Raw genomic sequence first — 27885 nt, forward strand, 5'->3', positions numbered from 1 at the left:
TACACAGTGGCTGGCCCAGGAGGGTTATGATCTATGACGGGGCCACTCAGCAGTAACTGAACCTGAATAATACATAGTAAGCTTTTGGGAAACATCCTCTCTCAACAGGAAGATGCTGGACAAAGTGACAATGCATTTGCTCCTGCCTTTATCAAGCTGTTCCACTTACTCTACCCATTGTTTGAACTCTGCTTCCTCTGCTCAGCCCCGACAGACTACGGCAAACGCGTTTACCAAGGAGTGAGAGTGAAGCACACGGTCAAAGACCTCCTGGCGGAGAAGCGATCGCAGCAGAGCAGCGGCTCCCGATTCAGTGTAAGTCCTGCTTGAAAGAGAAATGCCATTTCCCGTAATCCCCTGGCTTTAAAGAGGATTTGCACGGAGCGCTGTGCTTCTGTGCCACTGAAATCCCCATGAAGCAATGTTCTCAAAAAAGAAGGACTTCATGGAGTGGAAGGTGAAAAAAGGCTCACACTCCGGGGGTTTTGGACAAGAGTCTAGTCTAGGATAGCTGCTGTGGGACCTGAGCGCATCTCTTCCATAATGTCAGAAATTACCGGCTGGGGGAAAGCAGGCAGATTTGCGCATCGAGGGTCCCGTCCAAAGAACATGAAAGTCTCTCTAATTAATTTCCCGTTCCGATGAACCCCAGAGGAGTTTGAGCCCTAAGAAGCACAAATCTCACCCTGTTTAACTAAACTGATAACACTAATTCTCTTTCCCTTTCACATACCTTTTATTAGGGCTTTCAAAGACAGCTTCATTTCCCCTCAGCTCTGATTGACCGAGTCAGTCTGATAAAGCTGAACAGGCCCCCCCTGGAAGCGCTATTTGGTGCACAGATGCATATAAGCAGCACTAAAAAGGCCATGCAATGATTTCATATTCATGAAAAGAGAGGTTGGGTATCAGCGTGCTGAGGCTCCAACACCAGAAAACAGACAGGAGTAGTAGGTTTCCCAGTGGAAATGCTATATATTTTCTATAACTGGGCAGCAGTAATGCAATAGGCTTGGAAATGGCTGCAATTTGCAGAACTCAGACAACCCCCAACCCCAGCACAAAGCATTAAAGCACCCTATGTTGTCCTTACACTGTTCCTAGTCTGATTGAGGGCAAGGGCACTTGGTTTCCTCAGAAGATCAAGCAGCATCCTCTAGAGACCACACTGCAAATACACAAAAAGGCAGTGACATTGTCTGTCACAGTCCTCCCTGGCTTCCTGCATTTGCAGTCTAGCGGGCTGTCTCCTGGGCTGGCAAAACGCTAGCTTGAAATAATGAGATGAGTGATTATTGACCCCTGGAGACCTGGAGCAGCTCAGCCTGTAGATTTAAGCTCTCCTCTATGTGCCCCAACAAACTGGACACCTCTTAAGCGCCAAGCAAGATTCCCCAAATGCCTTATGGTTTCTGGTGCCACCCTGCCTTGCTTTAAAGGGGCTTGGTTTTTTGGTGGCTTGTGCTCCACGCTGTCTGACTACCAGGTCCTTTTAAGACGTCTTGAACTGCACAGCGAAACAACAGAGGTTCTCTCGCTGCTTTTGAGAATCTGGGGCAGGAGTCATTGAGAAACTCAACGTAAAAGGAAAAAACAACTACCCCCACCAGCCCAGCTCAGCCCAGCCCAGCCCTGCACTGGCTGAGCCCAAATAAGTTCCCAGCTGTTCTGTGCAGTCACTGGTTTCTACTTTAATTTCTGCGCCCAGGATTTGAGCCCTTCATATTCCTCTGGAAGGTTACCACTGGCAGAAAGCATTTGAAGACCCTTTTGAGGAACACACAACAGGCAATGGGTCTTGGCCCATTCCCATCACTTAACCATTGGACCTTCGTATCTGCCATAGGTGCTAGCAAATGCAGCATGTCTCACTGCAGAAATTGCACTGTTTCCCCGTCTTTTGAACACAACAAACCCAGAGGAATGCTTAGGAGGCTCCCAGTGCAGTCATCAACCAACTGATCAACTCACACCCCTATACAGAGTGTGTTATTACACGCACTGACATGGGGGGGCATTCATCAACTACTGCACGCTCCCCAAAGTTGGCAACAGGCAGACTCAGGCTCCCAAGGACAATAATTTTACTGTTTTAATTCCACTGACATCAGCAGTTACTTCAGTATAAAACCAGCATCTGTCCCTTTTCAGGATCCACTCTAGGGCTCTTGGACCAAGTCTTTGGTGCTAATTTAAGAGGAGTTCAGGTAAAACCATTCTCTTTCTTAAGTTCCTCCCATCACTGTAAGTTATCCTCCTGTTCAGAAAGCCAAAGAATCACCTGACGAGTTGTTTTCCTCCCGATATTTATTGACTCGCATCTCTTCCGCCCTCTAAAACATGTCTTCAGGCTGAGAATTTAAAAGACCCCTGAATTCATTAAAATTATCACTGTCCCTGGAAATCCCAGCTCCCTTGAAATCAATGCAAATTCTGCTGTTGTTGTCAACAGCGCCAGGATTTCACTCAGAGGATCTAAATCTCCTCGAGAGACTTTGAAGCTCGAAGCCTAGCTTAGCCACCCCTATTCAATTCTCTTTCATCTTTCTCCATAAGTCACACCATCCAGCCACTCAGTAAATGATGCTGATCTTCTCTAAACTGCTGGAAGGACACTGAAAACTCAGAGGCAATGTCATCTTCAGACTAGGACCTATTCCAGATATAGTCATATCAGATCTAAGAGCCTTGTCTGCCAAAGGCTCCCTGCTCATAGCTGCTATTTGTTAGTACTGTGAAGGATTAAGTCACGCTCATCAAACTGCATCATTTCTGTGCTCAGGGTGAGAGGAACTACGACAGATGTATGTGGGGTGATCGAGTCACCAAGCCTGCCATCCTTGCAGGAGATGGGGACAGCAGTTAGTTGAGTTAGGAGCAAAATAAAGAACATTTTCAGGCATTGGGAGCTTATTTCCTTTTCAGGCCATTTGTTTCAGGTTTTCACTGGTTGCAAAGCACACAGATCAGAAAGGATTTTTTGCTCTGGATTTTTTCATTACACACATGAAGTTTACGGTACCTAACCACCCAAACCAAACTGGGCGGCAAGCCCTGACTTGGGGAGGAGTATATGCCTAGGGACACATGCACTATTGTGTGCACCTGACATCTAAGAGGCCCATCACTGCTGGAGACACCTGGCTGCCATGTACATGGCATGAGGTTCACACATTTTTGCACACACCTCAAGGCAGCAGAAGCGTGAGCTGGGACTGGAATGCTTTATCCACCATTTACTCTTGGCTATAATGACAGCTGCTTTGCTGCTCAGCGTTCAGATATCCTTGGGCTGGGTGCAAAAGGCAGCAGTAAGGTAGAAAGGGCAATGTTGTAAAGTGTTCCCTCCTTCCTTATTTACTCTGCTTGTTTTGCATGCAGCAGCATAGCAGATTTTTGTGCATATGCTACTACAAAACTAGCTCTGCAGTTGCCTCTTCCAATAAAAGAGAAATTATGGCATGGGACAGACATCTTTATTGGCTGGGGCAATGCTCCGACTAATTTGGAAAAGTGCGGCTGTGGGCACTGCTAAGTTCATTAAATAAATAGATAATATATCCCAGCGAACAGCAGGTGAGTGACTACCTGACTATATAACTATGATGCAGTGTAATTAAGCTGCACCCTTTGTTTGAAATGGATCTTTGCTCCAAAAATGGAAAAAACGTTCTTTAGCCAACGGAAGTGTCTGGAACAGCTGTGCGCTCCTGGGCTGGGTTGATAACTGTCAGGAAAATCAGCTCCTGGTCTGCTGAGTGAGATAGCCTCTTGCACTGGGGCCTTTCTTCTGCAGATAGAAAGGGAATTTGCATTGTGATGATATACATGAGATTTGCATTTCTGATTTCCCATGAATTGCTAGATGTGGGTATCACTCATCATCCCCATGGGTGCCCACCTCCCATCTCCTCTGATTCATCAGGGCACCTGGGAAGGAATAGCAGTAGTGAACAAAAGAAAGATAACCACAGCTGGCAAACGGTGCTACTTATCAGCACGTTCCCAAGCACGTAACAGAAAGGCCAGGATCCAGGATCACAGGCTCTCTTTCATAGATGGGGAAACTGAGGCACAGAGAGCCAAACTGTCTTGCCCAGGAGCTGAGCCCAGAATACAGCCCTGGTCGTCAATCTGCTGGACCTCTGTCTCCAATGGCAAACCAGGGTAGATCCAAAGGACCGCGCAGGAGCGACGCTGGAAGGAGAGATTCCCCCTGACTGCAAGACTCAGCTGAGTTTGTTTTTTCATTGAAAAATAAGGGGTTTTACGAAAAGAGACTGAAGCAGAAATGTCTCACCCTGATAAGAAAAAAACAATGCAGCAATTTGACTTATTTTCCCCCGTTTTCAGTTTGACATTTTTAAAGTGGAAAAGTAATAATAATTTTTTTTTAAATCCTCAGAAATGTAGGGGAAACTGAATTTCCTATAGGAAAAGCCTCTCCTTTGGGGCTGCTGAAGAGCTTGGAGAGTCATTCAGCTCTCTCGGGATTTTTGTGAGCCAGCTGCACAGCTAGCAGCTCAGTAAGGGCATCCCTGTTGCTACACCTGACTCAGGACCCCATGCTGCCATCAGACCCGGGTGCTTGGAGGGCCTGAAGTCAAGGCAGAAGCAGGAGGCAGGTTGTGAAAATCCACCCATGGCAGTGCAGTCCCCACTGCTCACTGCCTGCTCTCTCCCACCAGGCGAACAAGCCACAGGGCTGAGCCGTGACACCAAGCAGACAGAGCCCCGTGGCTCCGTGCACTTTTCTTGAGTGACTCCTTGCCTAGCAATGCAAGGCATTTGAGAACGGGGCCCAGACGGAGCTCACTAATCGCTTTATAAACCGCAGGCCTGGGTGGTGTTAAGCGGGTTGGCTGCCCCCCACCAACTCCTGCCGGGTGGAAGATACGGTTATCAAAACCCTGCAGGGCTGCGAAGAAGTGAGGCAGAGGGGAACTGAACTAATGAGCTTAAAATAATCCAAGCCACTCGCCACCAGAAAAGGAAAGGAATAAAATGCTAAGAGACACAGACCCCAGCAAACTCATCAGTCGCTGTCTCTTCTGATTAATTGCCAGGACCAGGTGCTGCAAGCACTGCTGACAGAGTTAAGCCCCAAGGTTGGGACGAGCCACTGCGGGTCTCGGTCCTGAGGGGCAGGCTGGGATGTGGGGAAACGCAGCTACGGCAGGAGCCCAGGACACCGACAGTCCACGTGCACTAAGCTGCCTCCCCAACAGATCGCCTCGTTCCCCGCTGCGGGGCCCAGGTGGGACCAGCAGGCACTGCCTAGCGTGAGCCCCTCTGCACAGAGGGCAGAGCTGTGCTTTAAGCCCGAGGATACAGTAACCCCAGCACTGGGCAGCAGCTGGTCTCAAACCTAGGACCTTTGAATCGGGCTAGACAAGCAAGTCCCCTGGCTCGGGCTTTCCTTGCCCCAGAGCTGGCCTTCCTAGCAGACCTGGACAACGCTGCCGAATCAAAGCGAGGAGCTCGGTGAAGCTGGGTGCTCTCCCTGCCGAAGGGCACGAATTGCAAAAGCGCCTCCTGTCCAGCAGATGCACATACCGTCCTGTGTCAGGCACCCGTTGGACCGGTGGAGACTCGCCGCAGCTGGCCCCAGACATCTCGGGGTCAGGATGTGCTGCTAGATCGGCAGCAGCACGATACAGCGGATGCCTGGCTCAGGGGAAGGGGCTGTTATCAGATGCGACTGCTGGGGAGCTGCTCTAGGCTTCCTGCGGGCAGTGGCCTGGAGGAAGGAGGAGGGAGGGAAGCAATGCGGATTCCCCAAACTGGAGCTCCCCATGCCCCTTGTGGCACTCACCCCTACCCGTCTAGCAGCCTTGTTCCCAAAGTGACAGACAGGGACTCCCCACCTCCCGCGGCGGTGACTCCCTGAACCAGGCGCTGGCCTCTCCATTTCACTTGCCAGATGAGCCCGAGCTCTCAGATGCTTCCTTACCCCCACAATTAATCCTTCTACTAATGAAGGCTCCCAGGAAATCCTCGGGGATTCATTAGGAAGGCACGAGGACTGCCCAAATCAAGCCAGAGCTCCATCTATTGCTCCAGTCTTAAAACAGCTGCTTCAGAGGAAGGCACCAGGAGCCTTGCACCCCGGGAGGATACAGCACTCCCAGGAGAGGCTCCACTTGGCAGCTAGAAGTTGGCTTCTGCCCCAAAGCAGGAGGGAGGGGGGGCTCACATATAAGATTTGCATGGTCAAGCCCCAAGCATAGCACAGTGCGTGCTGCCCTCTACAAGGCCCGTCAGGATTTGCTAGCCAACATTTCCACAAGCAGCCAGTGGCTGCAGTGGTCACCCTGCACCACCTGACTTTCAGAGCACAGGCTGGCTATCAGGCCCCAAAAGCCAAGATAGAAAAAAAACCCATTTCTCTCTTTTTTCAAATTTTTGCCATTGGTTTTATTTCAAGTCACCTTAGACAACGTCTAAACCTTAGAAGAGAAATGTCCCCGGATGCCTGGCTGGGAACAGTCGGATAAAACAGCTAGCTCCTACCTTTTCTTTTCTTCCAGCTTATTCTCCAAGCCTGCCCTGAGCTAGCTGGGCTGCGCTTAGCTGCCGCCGCACAAAACTGCCGTGCCAGGGCGACAGGGGTCCCAGAAACCTCCCGCTGCTTTCACAGCCGAGGTGACCTATTCGCTCAAACAAGCTCATTTTCATGGAGGAACGTTCGGGCAGCTGCGAACCTCCCGTGTGAGCAGAAGGAAGTCCCAGTGCTGGCAAATTTAATTCAAATCCAAGCCTCTAAATTTGGTTGTCTGGCAAGGCCGGAACCTCCTGCGTAAACTATGCAAACGGGAAACTCCACACCGCCTCCCAAAGGGGAAAGCAATAGGGGAGTGAGCATCCAACATTGCTGGGGCTTTTATTAACCTTCAGAAGGGTTTTGCAGCCCAGAGCAAGACACATTTACCTAGACGCTTGCAGCACAGTGCATCTGAGCCTTTTTTTTTTTTTGCCCAAGGAAAGCTCCCTATTCCATGATGCTTGTGTAGAGGTGGGAGCAGCACTGACACAATGCTGGGGATAGTCTGAAGCAGATAAATCAGGGACCAAACTGTTACTTGGGAATCCCTCTGCCTCGCTGGCATATTTGTGACACTGCCCCCGCAGCCTGGAACAACAGGAGCTCGACACAGCTACGTTTCAGAGCTGCCGTTTGTTCATTTGGTCCGCGCAGAGGGTCTGAGCAGGAGGCTCGGTGCCAAGCAAGATCAGCATCTCAGTGTAGACGGTGCAGCATCGGCAGCATACAGAGCAACACAAATGCCACCTTAAGCCATTCCCACTACAACCCGGCTCTCCTGGACGGAGGTTCTTTACAGGCATAGCGAGGACAGCAGAAATGCCTCTGAGCAAGGGATATCTGCAGCTAAATCAATTCTAGGAATTCAAACTGTGGTTCCAAAGAGGCGAGAGCTCCTGGAGGCAACGTGATTCATAGCACGGCCAAACCCAGTGCACGCAGGAGGGGTGCCACTCTCGCTGAGCTAAGAAAACCAGCAGCCTCTGTTTTGCTCGATAGGGTCGCTGAGAATTCGTTGTGGGCAGCACAAGCAACACGCTTGATTCTTGCTAGAAACTTCGATAATTGTTACACCGAAGGTGCTGTCTACATCCCTATCATCCTCTGAACATGGAAACCATTCCTTCAAATGGCAATCCCCTTCATGGATCAGGTTCCTTTCCACCTACGAGCATCCTCCCTCCCTCCTTGCCTTGCCAGGGGAACTGGAGCAGCAAAGGAAAGCAGATTTCCATGTCTGCCGTACTGAAAGAGGGGAGCAGTCAGGTCTGCGGTCACTGCATAGTTATACACAGCTAATAAAGTGTTGCCTCATTTGATGGTTACCTCTAATTCCTACACACCAAGGCTCCAGGCCTGTCATTAGATCCCGGTGGTGCAGTCCTGGCATTCATATGGAGCCTCCCCGGCTTCACCAGGACGTCACTGATGTCACGAGTTCACCTGTGTGAATCCAGGTACAGAATGAGGGCTGCAGCATCAGGGGCTTTTCACGCTCCCTGTTCTTGATTCATCTGGTGCTCTCTCTTCCCTGTATGTCCTTTGATGAATCCTGGTGTTTCTGGATTCTGCCTGAGCTGAAACAGTTAAGCCCTGAAAAGACAGGAGGCTTGTGTTACTAACACCCCAGGTGGGAAATAATTAAGGGATGGCCAGGATAACGAGCTCTGCTGCAGCTTTTCCTTGCACACAGGACAAACCTGATTGCACACTAATTGCATAGATCATCACTGGGATTGGAGCTCAGGTTCTTTAGCACCAATGCACAGACTGCACCGCTAGGGAACAGGGCACCACCGTCAGCCGGTAGTTGCATGCACTGGTTATGCTCTGGCTGATCAGCCCTTTGCCGCCAGGTGAGCCGCACAGGGCTTGACTCTTGGCTCTGCCTTGCACTGCTCCACACATAATCAGTTAGGTCTGCACAAAAGGGCAGCGATGTGCTGCTGAATTTGAGCGGTAAGGAGTCATGCCTGCTTTGTGCCAGTGTGAATGCCTGCGCAGGGCCAGAGACGTCTGGGCAGTGAATCAGCTGGGCCTGATTCTCACCTGCATTAGGGCCATGTTACACCCTTCGGGTTCAGGAGACCCAAGCTGTGCTGTCTTGCTTTTCTGACTTATCAGCACAATCCGAGAACTCTGAAATCTCTCCTTGGCCTCCGTCTGCTGCTACTTTATCTGTCTGAGGCTTGAAGGCTTGTACCTAATTGCTGCTTAGTCATAGCCTGGGATTCCAAAGGTGCATGGAAATGATGCAAAACATGCTCCTGAACGGTGCACATGCTCTGCACCATGGAGCAAAACCTTGCCAACGTGTCTTTGTTTTTCAGGGCAGCGCCAGTAGCCCCCAGTCCTCATTTGTCCAAATGTCAGGTGAGTCTCTCTACTCAACGGTGCATTATTTCAGGGTGACAATCCAGTCCCATCTGTCCTACAAAAGGATGTTAAGATAATACCATGCAGGGCTGTGATGGAGACATTCACCGCTGAAGGGGAGCCACTGCAGGGTTAACCCAGAAAGGCAGCCTGACGTTGTTGAAACCCTTAAATAAAGTCCCAAAGGGAGGGCAGAGACAGCAGAGACAGGTCTTGGGGCAAAGATGGTATCGGACCTAGGCACATTAGGGTCGGGTCTGGCTCTCGGTCTCTCTGGCTGGCAGTTCCCCAGCAGTCAAACTGGCCTAACAATGCTCCATGGCCTGTCTTCTCCACCTAGGCTCCAGGGTCTTTGTTTCTTAGGTTTCTATGGAGGGGTCTTTAAAACCATTAACCCCCCCATGCCCAAAAGGGGCACGAAAGCAGAGCGATCCCCAGTTTAGCAGTTTGCCTTACTGAACAGGCATGTGCTATTGTAGTACACCCATAGCGGGTGTGCTAGAGGGTACCCATTACCTAAAGAAGGCATCCCTGAGTCTTAAGGGGAGAAGAGGGAGGCAAGGTTTCTCATCTTTAGTGAGCTGTGGTGTTACTTGACCTGAGGCAGGAAAGAGGAGGTTATGCTGGGCGTTGGGAGCAATGCCAGCGTTGAAGATCACGGGCTGAGGGCACTGGTTTAGGACAGGATCCTCCTGCTCTGGGCAGCGGCTGCCTGCTTTGTCTGATGGAGAAGTGGGGGAGAGAGAGGGCTGCGTGCATCAGCTCTGGGGCACTGTGCCTCGCGTTTAAACTGTGACCCCCACCCCGCTCCCCCGACCTGCAGGTTCCCCCACGCTGTCTGGCTACTACGGGATGAGGAGACCATTTGCCTCCGAGCTGGACTTCCACAGCACAAAGCAGCTCCCCAGTGAGGTCTACGCGGCCCCGCTGGCAGCGAAGCCCTTCCCAGGAGACTCCTCTGCCGTCCAGGGGTACCCGCCATTGCTGGACCCCTACTTCGGCGACCAGTACGGGGACTATCGCGCCCCGCCTGGCACCAGCTCCCTCTTTGGCACCTCCTCGCTGGCCCCGCTCCTGCCGCCCTTCCCCAGCGACCAGGCACATTTCTTCATAGTGAGTGTTTGCGCTGCTCCTGCTGAGAGCGGGTGGGCCCCGGGCTTCCTCCGGGGGAGGATGTGCCACGTTGGGCAGTGTCTGGTATCGGCCAAAGGCTGGAGACAAGGCTGGATATTAGTGAGACCCGTCCAGCTCCATGGGGGGGTCCAGCACCGGGATGGCTTCCTGGGCTGGCGCAAGCGGGGAGGGTCCTGCCCAGAGGATTGCGCGTGGGCGCTGAGCCAGCCGTGACTCTCTCCCCACTTTTCTCACAGAGAGACTCCTGGGAGCAGGCCATGCCCGACAGCCTCAACCCCCCCGACGTCGCCTGCTCTGACTCCCTGCAAACGCTGTCGACCGCAGCCAGCTGCCTCCCCCATGAGAGCAGCGGCACCTCCCAATACCGGGGCTCGAGCTGGAGCTCCTCACTCCCTGGAGCCCAGTCCTACTCTCTGCACGCTCTGGAGGATGTCCACTATGCATCCGGGTACCCCGGCACCTCGCCCTACTCCTTCCCATCCTTCATGACTGTAGCCAATGATCTGACTCCCAAGATGATCCATCTCTCGTCAGACGAGCCCAGCGAGACCACCTCCCTTCACGACAGCTCCTCGTGGGGCAAAGAAGACGGGAGTCCGGTCTGGGGAACGTATGAATGCAGGCGAACCTACTGAAGGAAAGCACTGGCACGAAAGACGACTCAAACTGTTGAACTGCTTGTAGGATCCTACCTGTAGTCGGTCATTCAGCGCCGAGGATAAGGAACTTCCTTAACAGGCCTGGAGGCGAGAGTGCTAGGAGGGCTTTCAGATGAAGGACAAGGCCCGTTTGTGAAGCAGCGTGTTGCTTTCTGCTCTGTTTAACTATGCCAGTGTCAGGGGTCTTGGGTAGCTGATAAACGGGGTCCGTGATCCACTACCCACTTGAAGTCAATGGCGTTAGTGAGCTCAGGCTTAGGCCCAATTTGGGAAAGGGGAAACCTTAAAGATCTGCGTGGTCATGGCGTTCGCCGAAGAAACGGGGCCCGAGTGCAGCTCTGTAGTGCTGGTGATGCTGCGTCTGCTAGACAGCTTCTGCAGGGACTCGGCAAAGAGGGCAGGGAGCCTTTCCAGGGCGCTTCTGTCTTGCGTAGTGCTCTCTGAGCAGACAGAGCCGCGACCTCCAAACCCCGCTGCCCTGGCCCGGGGGATTGCTCTGGGGTGGGGGTCACAAGGAGCTTTGTTCAGACATACTAGGCCATGACAAATAAACCGGTACAACCCAAATCCAAGTGCAGAACACCGTTTAAGGGAGAGCTTGAGGCCTCGTGGAGGGCAGCCCAGCTTCTGGACCCAGGGGCTTGCTCTCTGTTGTTGTCTACTGACAGCGCGAACTGACTTCTGAGAGGCCCAGCTACCCACTGCCGCAGGCAGACGCGTAACAAGAGACAAGTCCCACTTCCAGCAGCTGGCCGGGGGGGCTCCATCCCACACAGACTGACCCCAAGGCGCTTCCACCGGGCTCTGCCCGTCTGCACAGACCAGGGCCCACCTTTCTACCCAGGCCAGAGGCAAGAGCACGCGGCAGGGAAACGGTCCCGCTCTGCGATGCACAGCCTCTGGCCAAAGCCTCTGGCTCTTTCCAAGCCCGTCCCCTTCGGGCTGCTACCGCCTGCCAGTGAGATGGGCACCAGGGCTCCCGCGTGGACGCTAGAGGGTGCTGCTCCCACATGCAAGAGCCACGCGTGTCCCTGTGCGCAAGGGCGAGCCCCGGGCTGGGCAGCAGCTGCTTCTAGCTGCACCCAGGCATCGTGCGGGTTCCTCAAGCAGCTGCTGCCCCGGGAGCCACGCAGCCACAGGGAGTGATAAGGAGGACAAGGGCCCAGACACCAGCTGCTTTGCTCCCAGGTGCACTGTTGGCTTTCCAAAAAGCACTCACCAGGCCAAAGGGCGGGCACAGTCCAGCAGACCTGCACCCCCGCCTGAGGCATGGGGTCATCCGTGCCCCCTTCCTGATCACCCTGGGGGCAGTGCTGCTCTCCTCCACACCAGCCAGCAAGGGACACCCTCCTGGATCTCCCGTGCACCCTGAGCCCCCCAGCCTGGCACCCCCGCTCCCGTGCAAGGGAGTCGCTTGCTACAAGGCTCAGCAACCCGCCCCGGTTTCATCTGGGCGGCTGCAGCCTTTGGTTCGCAGGGCACCCCCCAGCAGCTCAGACATCTCCGTCAGGCCCAGAGACGCCCAGGCAGTGCCCAGCACCCTGAGATGTCCCGTGGGCAGTGCCCTCCCCGGCAGCCGGCACCAGCAGCCACAGCTCCGGCTCCCTCCTGTCAGTCTGCCCACGCAGCCCTGAAGGAGTATTTTAACTGTGGAGGTGCCTGCTGCCGTGGCTACAGAGGCACTTAGCCCGCAGCCCCTGCTCCCCAGCCAGCATCTCTCCCCGGTTCTGCAATACCTTGGGTTTTAAATGGGGTCTGCGCGGTGGCTGCGACATGCTGATAACAGAGCCTGGGAGCTGGCACAGCCTCTACCGCCGCAGGCTCCCCGAAAACCCAGCAGCCCTGCAAAACCCTCCCCACGGCCCATTGCCAAAGGATCCCCTGCCCTGGCACCTATCCCGCCTTGCAGAACACCACACAACGCAAATCAGCGCCTCTCAGGCTTGGCCCTTTTGCTTTATGCCCTTAATGCACCCGTTTCCTCAGTGCCCCAGCTGGTGGGGGTCCTTACGGGGTATCCTTACAGGGTGCACTAGTTGATGGGGCAGTCCTTACAGGGTGTCCTTACAGGGTGCACCAGCTGATGGGTGTCATTCCTGGGGTCCTTATGGGGTGGACCAGCTGATGGGGTGTCATTCCGGTGGGCATTATGGGGTACACCAGCTGATGGGGTGTCATTATGGTGGGCATTACAGGGTGCACCAGCTGATGGGGTGTCATTATGGTGGGCATTACAGGGTACACCAGCTGATGGGGTGTACTTATAGGGTGCACCAGCTGGTGGGGTGTCATTCCTGGGGTCCTTATGGGGTGCCCCAGCTGATGGGGTGTCATTACAGTGGGCATTATGGGGTACACCAGCTGGTGGGGTGTCATTCCTGGGGTCCTTATAGGATGCCCCAGCTGATGGGGTGTCATTATGGTGGGCATTACAGGGTGCCCCAGCTGGTGGGGTGTCATTCCGGGGCGCCCCAGCCGACGGGGTGTCTCTCTGGCCTCAGCCGGCGGGGCGGGGGCGGGCGGGGGGAGCCGCCCGGGCTCTCCGCGGGCCGGGCCCCCGCACACGCGCGCCCCCCGCTTCAGCGGCCCTCGCCCGGCCAGCACGAGCCGGCGCCGGGCCGGGTGTCGCGCAGGCAGAGCGGGGCTCCCCGCAGCACACGCGTGCCGGCCCGCTGACCCGGGGGTGCTTTCCCGAGCCGGGGCTGGGGCCTAGCAGAAGCAGCCAGGCTGCTGGGGGCCGGCACGGGGCTGCTCCAGCCCCCTCTGCCCTGCTCCCGCACACCGGGCAGCAGAGCTGTCGGGCTGAGGGAGGAGGAATAACCCAGCTGTAACAATGGCCGAATTATGCTGCTGGTAGATGATTAACAGCCTGGCGGGCATGCTGCCTGTGCCAGCTCCTCTTGGTGGACAGCACCCAGGGCGGTGCCCGGGCACTGGGGATGCGCGCTCGACAGCCCCGGCGTGGTGCGTGGCCGAGCTGCCCCAAAAGCGCCCTCCTCCCTGCGCGCAGAGCCGCAGTGTCCTGCAAAAGCAAGACAGGCCGAAACCCTGGGATCTAGCCTGGGACAGGGGCGCCTTTCTGGAGGAAGGGTCAATGCCTGGAATGGGGGGCAAACGCAAATAAAATCCCCCAGAAGGCACAATCTGGGGAAGGAGGGAAGGGACCAAAGTGGATAACCGCCTGACTTGGCCTGGGACAGCTGCCTAGATGCCCCAGCCAGGCCCCTTGTTATGCCACGCCCACCAAGTGCCATTTTGCTCCAAAAAGCCTCAAATCTACCCTTAAAATGCAAAAAAGGGTGCAAATCTGCCCCGCTCCCATGCAGAATCCCCTTTGCAGCTAGCAAGTGAAATATGAGAGGGCTGGAGCCAAGCCTGTGTGTCTGAGATGAAAATACTGACCAAGTTTAGGGGCACTTGCTTTGTTTGGGGGAAGGGGGATAAAATGGGCGAAAGGGCCGCAACGCAGAGCCAGGGGAAGGCCGGGCTGCTGGATCTTATTCCCCAAGTCCCTCTGCTAGATGGGGGTGTGCAGGGTTTCACCCAAAGATAGCCCATTTTGTTAAGCCTTTGAATATTCAAATTGAAAGTATCGCGCAATCATTGATTGTCAAATCATTGGTTTCTAGAGGTTTTAAATACTTGGCATTAGAGAAGAAAATCTCAAACTTATATCCGTAGGTACAAAACATTAATATTGTTGTCTCCACCTGGAATCTGCACAATGCGATCGGGTAGGTTTTCCCCCCTTATTTTAAAATTCCTCTTCTCTTGTCACCTTCTTCCCCTGCATCTAGGAGCTGAGGTTGGGGAATCTTCTGCTACAACATCAGCTGCTGGGGAAGGTGCTTTGGTCCCACCCAGCATGTCGGGTAAGTTCCCTTTTCATTTCTTCTCCCCCATTTGGGGGGCTGTTGGCAATGCGGATCCGTGATTTTTGATTCCCCCTCCCCTTTTGGGGGCCGCTTTCCCTGCCAAGAACAACAAGAAAAAGAAGTGGAAGACAGGGAGGTGGGGAGGGAAAAAAAACACAAAAAAACCCGAGGGAAAGTGACTGATTTTGTTATGCAAAGTGCAATCAAATCAGGCTTCTCGGTGGATCCAACTGGACCTGCCGGGCGGTGCTGAGCAGCGGCTGTGGCACGACATCCACACCCACCCGGGAGGCGAGATGCGGAGGCAGGCGGTGCGCGCAGGAATGCGGGGCTCCCGCCGCCCATTGTTCCCGGCCTTTCAGCTCCTTCAGAAGAAAAAAAGGAAGGAAGAAAAGGGCAAAGACCGCCCGGCGGCGCGGCGGCCGGTCCCGGGCCGTGCGGCGCCGGGCTGCCGCTCCCGCTCCCGCTCCCGCTCCCGCGGCCGGCCCGAGGGCTCCGCCGCCGCGGGGGCTCCTCCAGATGTGCGCAGCTGGACGGGGGATCCAGATGTGCTTCTAGTCCGGGGGGGCGTGCTCCCGGGGTGCGCGCAGCCCCCCCCCCCCACCAGCGGGGCCCCGGGGGTGACCCTGCCTGGTCCTCAAAGTGCCTGCTGCTGGGCTGCATGCAGCAGGTGGGGGCCCTGTTGGCTCCCCACGGCGGGTTTGGGACTCCCCGGGGCTGGCCACCGCTGGCTAACCTGCTCCTGCAGCAGTGGCTGCACCCATCCCTGCTGGTTCCTAAGTCATGCTTAACTTAGGATTAGCACAGGTCCTAACATGATCTGTTTTCCCAGGGTAGACGAGGCTTACGGGGTATTGGCATGCATGAAGCTCACCCTACTGGAGTTAGCCCAAGCTATGAGAGGTTATGTGAGAGCTCTCCTCTTAAACGCAGTGGTTCTCCCTTTCAGCTCGTTGATGGAGAACAGACTGGAAACAGGAAGAGGCATAGTCCAGCTGCCCCTCACTTCGTATCCCAATAGACACCTCTCACTGTGGACAGCCCAGGGTCCTCCATGAAAGGCTTTCACAGTGAAGACATCTCTCTAATGATGATGCGACTGTGTAGGGGACTGGTACTGCACAGGCCCCTGGGGTCCGGTGGAGACAGCTGGCTGCACTAGGTTAGGGGCTAGACAGTGATAAGGGCTAGCCAGGGCCAGATCGGTGTATGGAGTCTGCCTAGAGCACAGAGAAGCTGAAAGCTGTCATTAGTGGAGCCACGAGAAGAGGCACAGATAGGTGCGCCATAAATACCTAGCTCCCTAATTGCTCCCCGTGGAACCATTCTGTTACCTCCCAGACACGGTACCACTTTATTGCAGGATCTTCAGGGCCGTAATATTGCCCATGAACCCAATCCCTAGGCACTCCTGCAGGCAACAGCTCCTCAGCCTGCAAGCAGCTGAGTGTGATAGGACCTCGCACCCACAAAGAGGACCAGCGGCAGGTCTGAGTGCAGGATCGGGACCATTTCAGAGGCTAGAAAGGCAGAACCAAGCCCCTGCAAATGTAGGAGCCAGTTGGGATGTGTGGATTTTTTCTTCCAGGAGGGGGAAGGGGGTCCACAACAGGCAAATTCTCTGTCACGCCAAGTGACCAGCCCTCAGTATACTAGTGTGTGGCAGTTGTCAGTGCTGACTGTGGGAGCCCTGCTGGCATGTTTGAAACAAATTTGAGTTGCAGAGAAGGAAACCCTTTTGTTAGACCAAGGACAGATGTAAGCTGGGCAGCCCGGAGAGCAAGCCTTGCATGTGCAAGTTGTTTATTCATAGCTTTGTTCTTCCCATGCAACAGCAATCCCCATCTTTGCTTTGTTTTATTCTCCATCTGGCCGCTGAGCATGGTTCCTGCACCTCTGGTCTGGACCCAGTGCTTTTGGCTGTTATTGGGATTTAACCACGTGGGCCAGCAAGCAAGTCCGGGAGCTAAGACACCTGGGTCCTGTGCTTGGTTCTAGCAGGGCCACACTGCATTACAAGATGCTTAGCCCCGATCCTGCACACACTTACCCATGTGCTGAACTCTGCTTCATTTGAACCCAAAGAGGACAACATTAAAATTAAATGTGTTCCAGGGTCAGGGCCCTAACTTCTCGCGTCGGCAGGAAGGAGGCAATTGTGCTTCCTTTCCAGGCCGGCTCCAAAGAGCACAGCGTTAGCCCTCTCCAACCTGGCTAGCTAATGAAGAACCACCTCATCAGGCAAAAGAAACCAAAGGCCTGGGTATATTAATCGCAGGCTAAAGGACTGCTTACAAAGTGTTTGTGACATAATGAATGGTACATGTGTTATGCACTTCAATAGTTGGTGTAAGAGATGGTTATAAGCCATGCTCACCGGCGACTTATGGTATGGCAGTCATTCACAATGGATCAATCATCTCTAAAACTGTTTGTAAATACATCCTGTAAAGTGAGCGCCCGCGGGGTTTGCTTACTGATGTCTGCAGTGTCCTCGGGGCAATATGCCTGTTTTGTTCCCTCCCCTCTAAAATAATCTCTTTTAACTCCTTTCAGGAAAGCCCAAAGTGTATCAAGGGGTTAGAGTGAAGATCACTGTGAAGGAATTACTGCAGCAGAGAAGGGCCTGGCAAGCAGTGACAGATGCAACCGTAAGGACAAAGCCTTAGCTTCTTCCTCCCAGCTGTAGTGGTAGAATAAGAAACTATTTCTTTTTAATACTAACCTCTCCTGCATGAGGGTATCAAAGCCAAGCCAGCAAAGGTGACAGGTCTGAGAGCGTGGGACTGGGGGAACTTACCTGCATGGGAAAGTGCCAGACATAACGGCAGCAAAAAAATGAAAAGTGAGGCTATTTTGGGGTAATTGCTCCTGCTCAAGGCGGAGCGCTGATTGCAGGATGGAGTCATTGCATTCTGTGCTGCAGCGTTTGCACCAGGGACTTACCCCAGGGTTGGCTAAATTTCAAGTTTCATCACAGCAGTCGGTTTCCCTGGAATAGTCCAGGCCTCCTTGCAGCAGCAGGAGAAGAGCATGCTCTGTGCCTCAGAGCAAGGCAAGTAAAGCCTATGATCAGAGGTCAGGAAAACAGACCTTACGATGACAGGCTGAGAGCCACGGGACTCTTTAGCCTGGAAAAGCGCAGGCTCAGGGGTGATCTGATGGCCACCTATAAGTTTATCAGGGGTGACCACCAGGATCTGGGGGAACGTCTGTTCACCAGAGCGCCCCAAGGGATGACGAGGTCGAACGGTCACAAACTCCTGCAAGACCGTTTCAGGCTGGACATAAGGAAGAATTTCTTTCCTGTCCGAGCCCCCAAGGTCTGGAACAGTCTGCCAGCCGAGGTGGTTCAAGCACCTACATTGAACACCTTCAAGAGTAAATTGGATGCTTATCTTGCTGGGATCCTATGACCCCAGCTGACTTCCTGCCCTTTGGGCAGGGGGCTGGACTCGATGATCTCCCGAGGTCCCTTCCAGCCCTAATGTCTATGTCTATGAAGCCCAACTTGCCTGTCATGAGGAACATACAGTGCAAAACTGGGTTATACTACAGCTTCCAAAAAGTTGCCCACAAGAGTCTAATTTCTTCACCAACCCTGAAAGGCCGCCCTGTGCTCACTCGTTATCAGTCAGGGACTGACGGCACCAGCTGTGCCAGGCTCTGCTGTCCCAAGAGGTCGCTACAGGTCCTTAAATGTGCACCTAAGACCTAGGAGGGAAGGGGAGCGGGGGACAGACTTATCTGGGATCCTCAAGAGCTAGAAGCCTGACCCCAACCTGATTTCAGAGGGCTTTGGATCGGGCAGGGCTAAGCTCAGCTCCCGTGAGTGAGCTGAGCGGTCTGACTTCCATCCGAGGAATGAGGAAGGAGCTCTGGTCAGCCAGCACGGTTGCTCTGTTGCTGACTGACCCCAAGTGACCCTGTACAGAGTTTCTCCAGGCTCAGGAAAAGGCAAAACACGCATGATTTATTTTCCCTGTTGAAATGGGAACTTCAGTGCAAAGTGGCGGCACTGCCCGCCAGTGTCTCAATAAAAACAGAGAAGTCGCCTTTGCTTCATGACCATGGCAATGAACTGGAATGAGCATGAAAGCTGAAATTCTCCAATGCCCCATTGAACGTGATATGGGGAAAACCCAGCACGGCTTCCACAAAGGAAAATCACGCCTCTCTAATCTACTGGAAGTCTTGGCCGTCGAGTGGATGCAGGGGGACGGGAGGATATAATGGATAGGGAGTCACAGAATCTCTTCAAGTCCCTCTGCAGAGATTACTAAATCCTTCTGGGGTGGCAGCACGATCAGGAATCAGAAACTGGCCATGATAGGCAAATAGGAAACGATCAATTTGTGATACAGCCAGACGCTAACGTTGAGCAGGCAGTTTTCTGCCCAAGGGCTAATGTTTACTCCATTTCACGGTCTGCAGGGACAGACCCATGCAAGGGGAATGGGCAGCAGGCTGGTAGGTGGCATGGCACATGGGCAGAGGCAAGGCAGTTTTCACGGTGCCCTGTATTCCTGGGAACACATTTGCTCCCTCTGGAGTCATCAGGGTTTGCTTTCCCCCCTGCAGTGTATTCCTTTACTGTTGTTGAGGCTGATCATGGAAATGTAGATTTTTATCTCTTACCCCATGTTCAAAGCCAGCCCAGGAAGGGTTTGCAGATTCACGGGTAATGCCAAGCAAGCAGAGGTGAGCAGAGAACTATTCAGATAGGGTAGGGCTCTGCTTTCAGCCGAAACTCCCATTAACTGTATTGGTGCCAGATCAGTTCCTTGTTACAAGACGCTGGCTGCAGTCCAGTAAAGCGCTTAGGCATGTCTGTAGTCCTGCTGGCTTCAATGAGGCCATTAACTTGCTTCATGTGAATACTTGTTTTGCTGGATTAGGGCTTTGGCCGTATCTCAGTACAACCCGTTGGGCTGTTGGTGGAAGACAGACCTCTTTGGAAAGGAGAAGAGTTAATGCAGCCTGCTTACTGGTGTGGAATTAGCATATATAGAATAATCCACTCCTGGCAAGTCAGTCCTGTGCTCTGGCCGGCCCCGGGATTTGCATAGAGAAGCTGGTAATTCATTACCGCTTCCTGGTTCGTGACACTGCAGCTTGGATGGTTTTCAGATTGAATCCCTCACCTCCAGCTCTCTGCGCGGGAACCGGGGCAGACTGGCGGCCTGCAACCACAAATAAAGAGGCTTGGTGAACGGAGCCAACTGACGCTGTATCACTGCAGCGTGTCGGTCCCCTCCCTGCAGCCCACAAAATGGCTTGATGCTAACCCCCCCAGTAGACTTACCTGTTCTTCCTGCTGCAGCTCGGGGGGCAGGTCTGAACTAATTTGCCTTTTGACCCTAGTTTGCGCTTGCACGGTTGCGCCCACAAAGGATGCCAGGGCACAGGAGACCTGCTCCCTGCTCAGCAGCACTTACCCTCACCTTTTATTTGCTTTGCCGCTATGCCTGAAGGGCCCACAGACCAGGGCCCATTGCACGAAGTGTTTTCCACCCAGCAAACACCCTTTGCGGGAATGTTTGGGGGGTGCTCCGAACTAATGGTGTGCCCCACTCTTCCAGATGAGGCTACAGACCAGTAGATTTGCCACCACCCATGCAAAATGGAAATGGTTTAAAGTGTTGAATAACTGGGCACATGTTAGGAGGCCACTGATAGGGAAATCAGCCACTCAGGATTATTTTGAATAATCAAAGGCAGCTCAATGCTGTATAAATTTAACCATCTGCTCAGAAAAAGCTCTTGTCGAGTGAAATGGAAAGGAAGGGAAAAACTCCTGGTCTGTTCAGTGGAGCAAAGTTTTCCCCTGACAAAGCAGACTGCTTTCTGGGAAGACGGGATCAGTTTGCTTCCGAGTGTCCCCATGTTAAAGTAATGAAACTTGCAGATTTCTGAGGGAAGCCTCCATGCCACAGAGCAAGGTAGTCAGATGTGCATCTCAGATACCACATATAGTAGATTATATAGACACATCTGAATACCTTTTAGCTAACACAGCTGTAAACTGTTCCTCACTGGTCACATTTAACCCGTAGGAAAGGTTGGTGTCCTGTTCCCACCACCATTTACAATTCTGTTAATTGCCACAGGTTAAAACACCACTGAAAATTCAAATGAAGCATTAACAGGCAGTGGAATGCAATGTGCATCCAAAACGCTACGTATGTGAGCGTAATCCCATGCACCGGGCACCTGTCATTATCTGAACAGCAGAACAGCATGCAGATTCATGGTGCTATAAAGCTAATAAAAGAGCAGGTTAATGCATCTCGCACCTGTGCTGCCCCAGAGGCAGCAATACAGATGACAAAGGAGAAATCCTCACTTACCCCAGCGTGCAGGACAAAACTCTCTCTGGATAGTTCACACACAAGCACTTGCATTTGCTTTTCCCTCCTCTTCTCTTGGCCAGGTTCCCCGAGGTGGCAACGATGGCAGTGTCCAGTTTCCAGAGCCTGCCTCTCCTCCGTGCACAGGTTGGTACAAAGAGCATCTCTGTCCCCTGCTAACTGTTCTTCCCTCTCGGTCCTTTCAGCCCGGGATTGCAGGCTCGAGGCAGGCACCGCCACTTCACTAGGAGTCCAGCCAATCAGAACCTGAAAAAGGCTCACAAAATGCAGATGAGGATGCAGCCAGGCAGGCAGGGGACACTTCACCCTCACTCCAGTTTCTGTTTTCTTGCTCACGCCGTTTGCTCTTTGCTCAGGATTCCCATTCCTGGGTCACGACGTTGCCAAGGGACACGTCGCCTTCAGGCTTCTGTCTCCTGGGGCTGCCTGCAACAAGGGACCAGAACATCGGAAAGCATTCCTTGCCTGCTGCTGATCTGGCTGGTAGCAGAGTTGGCTGGTATCTGCCTCTCTCACCCTCCCAGGGGTGTCAGACTTTTCAGCAGCACAAGCAGTTTTCTTCCTGTTCTGCACAATTATCCCAGAGTTGGGAGGGGGGGAAAAAAAGTGTTACTTTGGACTTTTAAACCTCTTTGTTCTCCAGGTGCTGGTAGCTAAGGGGTTGGGAAAGTGTCCCTTTCAGGTGCATGTGTGAATATATCAAAGAAGTGGTCCAATAATCAATATTGGGAATTTCAGTTTGCTTATGTAAATAGAGATGTGAGATGCACAAAAGCTTTCCCAGGAGGAGAAAATTCTCCTTTCTCTCCAGAGTGAATGGTTTGTGTTTCACTGTCCAGCTAAACACTCTGGGCCCAAGCCTGAAAATACTTGTGCAAATAACTTCAGGGAGCTTCAGAGAGCCACTTGTGTGTATGAGGATTTGCAAGATAAGAGCTTTGCCTGCATATGTTTTAAGTGTGAAATGCACCACATGCTGTAAGGACACCTCAAAGTCTTTTGCAACCCCTTTTGGGTGCCGACACTTGGTGCCGGAGAATGAGAACCTGGTCCAAGAGCCTCTCAGCTCAGTAAGCAGAGACCTGTATCGTCCGTGTGCTCCCCAGACGGCAGGGAGCACTTCTGGTCTGTCTGCTGAGCCTGCTGCCTCCTTTCTGCCTTGTGACAGTGAGACAAGAGGTTTCTTGTTTCAGTGAAGAGGTGTTTGCTTTCCCCAATTCAGAGCCCTCCTTCCAGCCAACACAGGCGGCATCCCTGGAGCTTGTCAGAGGGCTGAGGGGCAGGCGAGTTGATAAAACATTAGCAGCACATTGGTGTACTGTATGTGTTTAGGCTTGTTCTAAATTTACTTGCAAAATAGGGTTGGGATTTTCAAGGGACCCTAAGGGAATTAGGGACCCAGAGTAATGTTTTCCAAGGCACCTAAGTGGGTAAGACTCAAGCTCCTAAGTCACTTGAGTACTTTTGAAAGTTTTTGCTCTAGCCTTGTTGCCTTTGAATAGCAGGAAGACTCTTAACCCCCTTCAACTGCTTTGGAAATCTCACTCTAAACTCTGAGGCCTTTTCTTTGATCTCAGTGGGGCTGCTAAGCCTGGCTGTGTGTCTCAGACTCCTGCCCTAAGGCAGCATTCAACTACCTCTGCGTACATGGGCATTTACCCATCTCTCACCTCCTCTCCATCCTCCTCTCCCAGAGCCGTACTTTGAGGCTGAGCCCATCACATCTGCTCCCAGCTACTTCCAGCCCCGGGCATTTCCAAACTGCATTTCCTGCGAGGAGAACCCGAGCTATTTGGAGCAGCTGTTTGATTCCTATCTCCAAGCAGAGCCGCCCTCGGACACCTCTCTCAATGCTTTCCAGACCTCCACACATTACAACCCAGACATCTTCCAGCCAGCTCCTCTCTCTTTCAGTCAAAGCCTGGTAAGTTGGCTGCATCCTTTACCAATCTGGACTGGTGCTGGTTTGCAAGCCACTGGTATCATCTAGAGAGAAGTTGCATCAGCGCCTTCAGCAAGGGAGAAGGATTGGAGACTGGCCTGGAAACTGAAACTGGTTTTCACGGCACGGTACAACCCCCGACTACGGGCTGGAGGGTAGAAGCCTGTGTCTCATGCCCTCTTTCTGCAAGAGCAGAAGATCAGGGGATCCAGTCAATTCTGGCCTGAGGTCGCAAAGCTGAGGAGAGGTGTTGCTTCCTCAACCCATATCCCATGGGACCTCCTTAGGGAGGCCCAAGGGAATGGCAAAAGGCAAGTCTCCAAAGGGTTAAATCAGTGCCATCACCTCATTAGTGTTGGCCAGGATAGAAATCTCCAGGCAGATTCAGAGCCCTGGTCCATCCGAGGCCAGGCTCTCACCTCTGACAGTGACCACAGCCACGTGCTTCAGGGAGGTGCAGGCAACTCTAGTGTGGACATACAGATGTGGTACAGATGTTCAAAGTTCCTTCCTGACCCTCAGCCATTAGAGCTGCCTCCTGCCTTGAAGTAGGAGGGTTTAAATCTGCATGTAACTTATAGGTGAGAACAGCTTTGTTTAAACTGCTCTCTCTAATGGCCTGCAGGTCACATGAGAGTGATGGGAAACTTAAGAAGGAAAAACACAGCAGTGTTCTCAGATATCCCCATTGTCCACCCCAAAAAGCTGCTGGGGGTGCAGTGCCCCCTGACAATGCCCCGCTAGAACTTGATATTCTGGAATCGAACAAAAGAGAACCGGAGCGAGCAGCCTCTTTTCTGGGGTATCGTGTGGCACGATACCTGCAGGGCGGTGCAAGGAGGATGGAGCTGGACTGTTCTCGGTGGGGGCAGATGACAGAACAAGGTGCAATGGGCTCAAGTTGCAACAGGAGAAGTTGAGGTTAGATATGCAGAAAAAATTTCTCATTGGTAAAGCACTGGAACAGGTTCCCCAGAGAGGCAGTGGACTCTCCATCCTTGGAGGTTTTTAAGACGTGGATAGATAAAGTCTTGGCAGGGCTGATCTAGTTAAGGCTGGTGCTGCTTGGAGCAGGGGGGTGGACCAGATGTGACCTCCTGAAGTCCCTTCCCACCTTCATTTTCTGTGATTCTATGATTGTGCCCCACATGCTCCTTGCTGGTGTTATGAGACTAATAAGCTCCGAATAGCCTCTGCCCAGGTGGAGCCCCGTGCGGCACGGTCCCCACCCCGCACAGTGGGTTCTGCACCGAGTCCATTGCAGGGGCAGAGCTAAAGGGGTAGGACAGGGCAGGTGCAGAGCGGGTGTGACATGGTCACATACCCAGAAGGCTGCCACTACTCATGGGGTGTTTCCATTTGTGGTGTGACTTGAACCTCCAGGTTTACCACTGGCTAAACGCTGCATTTGCTTCTCCCTCAAACATTGCAGGTTCCAGGATCTCCAGATTCACCCGATCTCTCCAGCCCACTAGATTATACTTATTCCCCACCTCAGCTGCCTCCTTTTGCTCCACTGAACTACAGCACTCCCTCGCCTCTCGACACCAAGAACTATGGGTATGCCGGGGAGGAGTGGGCCTACCATGCCCACCCCCATCCGCAGTCCAGCTGCTCTCCGTCCGCCTGTTACTGCACATCCTGCGGCTCAGAGCACTTGGAGAGCATCAGGGTGTCTGAATACTACGCCTACCCGAGCACAGACTGCATGGACTACCTGCCCCCAGTGACGATGGCTGATGACTTCTTTAGAAGAGACAGGAGCTGTGACATCTGCTACAGTTAATGGTGGTGGTGGCTTTAGACAGACACGTCCCCAGACCAGTTAACTCTCCAGGTGCTACCCGGAGCACCACTGCCTAACACAAAGTCCAGTTGCTTCCTCACCACTTACACTGAAGCAAGTTAGCCATCGCTGGCATAGTTTTTACTCACAGCCATTCTCCTGTCCTGCGCATTACAATTTCATTGTGAACAAGCTCTTTTTTTAATGACAAATAAATAATTTTATACTGGTTTGGGGTGCCTGTTCATTCCTGCAAGGTCCAGCAGAGACTCTCAGTTCTTCCAAGGAAACCTGTCTTTCTTTGCCACCCAGGGCTCCTCTCTTACAAGCAGGGATCTTGATCTTGCAAGCAGGCAGGGGGACAAGGGGAAATTTTAAAGGGTCTGCTCTGATGTGAGAGTTTACTCAGTTGTGTAAGGGTTTCCAGGATGTGGGCCAGCATTTCTCTCTCCCCAGCCACGTCTTATATGTCCCATCGGCTGTAGAGGATAAGACCATTCACCCAATGCACAATCGAGTCTCTGAGGCAAACACCAGAGATTTCAAACGCCATTTAGTACCTTTTTCCAGACTGATCTATTCCTCTCCTGCTCTCCCCAGCTTTCTGTACAACACCTTATCAGCCTAATAAAATAAGGAACCTTTTCCAGCGGGGTTGCTTTTATCTGAGAGCTGTGACAAGCCGAATGCTTTTCAGTGACGTACAGAATAACACGGCACCTCCAAATGGCATGACAAGGCTGAGATAGCTGCAGGACCAGCCTGCACCACCCAAAGCGAGTGCGCCTTCTCCTCTGTGCACACGAAAGCCAAGTGGGATTCTGAAGGACCTCAGGGCATTCAATAATTTAGGAGCTAGCCCCTCCTCCCTGACCCTGCAGGTCGTAGCGCATCCTAGCCTCATTTTCCAGCCTTCCTACAACCCTTCACTGCACCATGTCAGCTGCTAGCTCTGTGCCGATGAAGGGCAACACCAGTGGATACAGCATGGATAGCGTTAGTCCAAAACACACCCACCAAAATGAGCCCCTTGCCCCTCTCACCACTCCATCTGCCATCCTCCCTCCCTGCATCATGCCACAGACAACAGCCTGTGCTCAAACGCCCCAGGGCAGCACCTGTGGCTGCATTTCCTATGTCAAGAGCCACACACCGTGCTGGCATTGCACGTGCATGTTCATAGTACGCTGGGTGAAACGCACCCTTATATGCAGGTGCAATCAGCTAGGTAAGGGGGTAAGGATGGCTGACACAGAAGGCGGCTTTGCTAGTTATATGGCAGGGAAGGAGGATCCTAGATACGACCCTGAGCCTTCTCTGACATTTTTCCTGTTCATGGTTTCAGCTTTAAGGAAAGCAGACGACGTAGCCTGCGCTACCTGGAACACAACGACCTCTGGTGGCCTCTTTGCTAGGGCTCAGCAGCCCCAACAGCAAGGTTGTATGCCATAATGTGCTGCCCTGGGGTTTTCCAAGGTGCTTCAGTGTGGAAGATGTCTTTGAAAAGGCCGGTGATGAAGCTGCAAGTCTCTATATCCAGTGCCCAGCACTGGAGGCCTTTCCACCCCAGGGCTATATTTCCATGCACATCTTTGCACATGAGTTTTGCATCTATCCATACAATAAAACATTTTTCATATGCTAAAACATTTTTTTAAATAATTTTCAGTTCCTTCCCAACTTGCCTGAACACCATCCATGGGGAAATGTTTTGCAGCAGTCTGTTCTGTGCGTTTAATCCATTTTTCTGCTGTCAGGTATCTCTAGGTAGATCCAGTTCCTTCCCTGTTTGCATTTCTTTTCTCAGTGGGCTCCGCAGAAGTGTTTGCTAGCTGAGGTCTTGACCTGGCCTGCTCGCTTCTGTTTGGTCAGCTCAGCAACATGGGAACTGCTTAGGTTTCTTTTTATTTAAGGTGTGTGCAAGGAGCACATGAACAAATTAAACTGATATTTATATTAAACTGCTAGAGGCCTGGAGCGGGGCTGGGGCCCCTTTGTGCTCAGGGCTATGGATACAAGTATTAAGAAATGGTCCTTGCCCGGTGGAGCTTACAATTCAAATAAACAAGACAGAGAGAAGGTGGGAGACCGGAAGTGTCCTAACCCTTGTTTTAGAGAGGAATTGAAGCACCAGGACAATAAGGCTTTGTATTCAGCAGTGCATTTAAGCGTCTGCTTAATTGTCAGAGCAGATATCCCCAGTCCAGCTTCTTAGCTATATGGCTGTGCCCATCTTTTTTCTCAAAACTAGCTTCCTGGGTGCAATGCAGATTACAGCAGGTGGTTGTGTTGCTCACACAGAAACCAAGTGCATTTCCAGTGCCTGGTGAGATGTCACTGGATGGCATGTAGCTACTTGTGCTGCGTCTGTGGAGAGTAGGCCAAGTCTCCCACTAAGATATTGTATGAGGTGTCAGACTAAATCCTGCTTGTATTTGCCAGAGAGTGCAAAGTTGAAGCCAGGTAACTTTGAATGGCTGAGTTCCTGGTGATTCTTTCTGAAGGCTAGGAATAATGTATGGTATTTTGCACCCTTGGGTTAATGATATGCCTTGCTGCACCTCACTTTATTCAGCTGAGTTCCCACACTCTCTATGGAGCTATGTCGTCCTGGTATCAGCTGAAGTCTGTAGGGGATACTACGATCGACACCGTATCCCTATTTGTACTGAAAAATCATACATCTGCAGACCACCACATTAACCAAGGCAGATATCACTATTAATAAGCTCTATCGGACCTAACTTGAATAGTGCTTCCTTCTGGTTGTTTTGTCTTTTAATATCAATTGAGAAAGCTTCTGGTAGAGGGAGTTTCCAAATGAAGAGACTGGAATGCCCGCTATGCCCAGAGCTCGTATCCACAAAAGAGATGAATCACAGCTAGAAGAGATGTCTCTCTCTTTTTTCCTCCCCCTGTACTAAAGAAGGAACCATATTATTTCTTTTTCAGCCACTAGAATCCAGGGAATACCTTAGAACTGGTAAAAAAGAATTCAGGTTTTTCTACCAAGAAATGCCATTTCATCAACCCTTGATAGTATTTTTTTTCACTAGATGGGACTGTTGTTTCCTGACCAGTCCCAGAGGAAATGCCCAGCACCTGAAATCTTTCCAAGGTCTCTACAGGATGGTCTTCTCTCCCGGAGACTGGGCTATATGCTATTGATGTTGTTCTTATATTGACAGGCAAGTCAAG

At 52.5% G+C, this 27885-nt stretch overlaps 2 protein-coding genes across 3 annotated transcripts; both read left to right on the forward strand.

Moving 5' to 3' along the window:
- The first annotated feature begins 201 nt into the window (after nucleotides 1-201).
- On the forward strand, nucleotides 202-10689 carry POU2AF2 (POU class 2 homeobox associating factor 2). The gene is made up of 4 exons (XM_090026713.1): nucleotides 202-315; nucleotides 8875-8917; nucleotides 9744-10033; nucleotides 10291-10689. Exons 2-4 carry the CDS (start codon nucleotides 8911-8913, stop codon nucleotides 10687-10689), a joined length of 696 nt encoding a protein of 231 aa, XP_089882839.1. The 5' UTR covers nucleotides 202-315; nucleotides 8875-8910.
- A 3512-nt stretch (nucleotides 10690-14201) lies between these two features.
- On the forward strand, nucleotides 14202-24898 carry POU2AF3 (POU class 2 homeobox associating factor 3). 2 transcript variants are annotated; one of them, XM_090027289.1, is made up of 6 exons: nucleotides 14202-14394; nucleotides 14511-14585; nucleotides 17145-17239; nucleotides 21022-21085; nucleotides 22654-22883; nucleotides 24334-24898. In XM_090027289.1, the coding sequence occupies exons 2-6, from the start codon at nucleotides 14579-14581 to the stop codon at nucleotides 24685-24687; spliced, it is 750 nt and encodes a 249-aa protein (XP_089883415.1). In that variant the 5' UTR covers nucleotides 14202-14394; nucleotides 14511-14578; the 3' UTR covers nucleotides 24688-24898. The 2 variants fall into 2 exon arrangements, with proteins under 2 accessions (XP_089883415.1, XP_089883414.1); XM_090027288.1 differs by lacking the exon at nucleotides 14202-14394 and having other exon boundaries at nucleotides 14437-14585.
- Nucleotides 24899-27885: the final 2987 nt, after the last annotated feature.

Source organism: Crocodylus siamensis, chromosome 14 (genome assembly GCF_052110815.1).
Source record: "Crocodylus siamensis isolate JL-2025a chromosome 14, ASM5211081v1, whole genome shotgun sequence".
Taxonomy (NCBI): domain Eukaryota; kingdom Metazoa; phylum Chordata; order Crocodylia; family Crocodylidae; genus Crocodylus; species Crocodylus siamensis.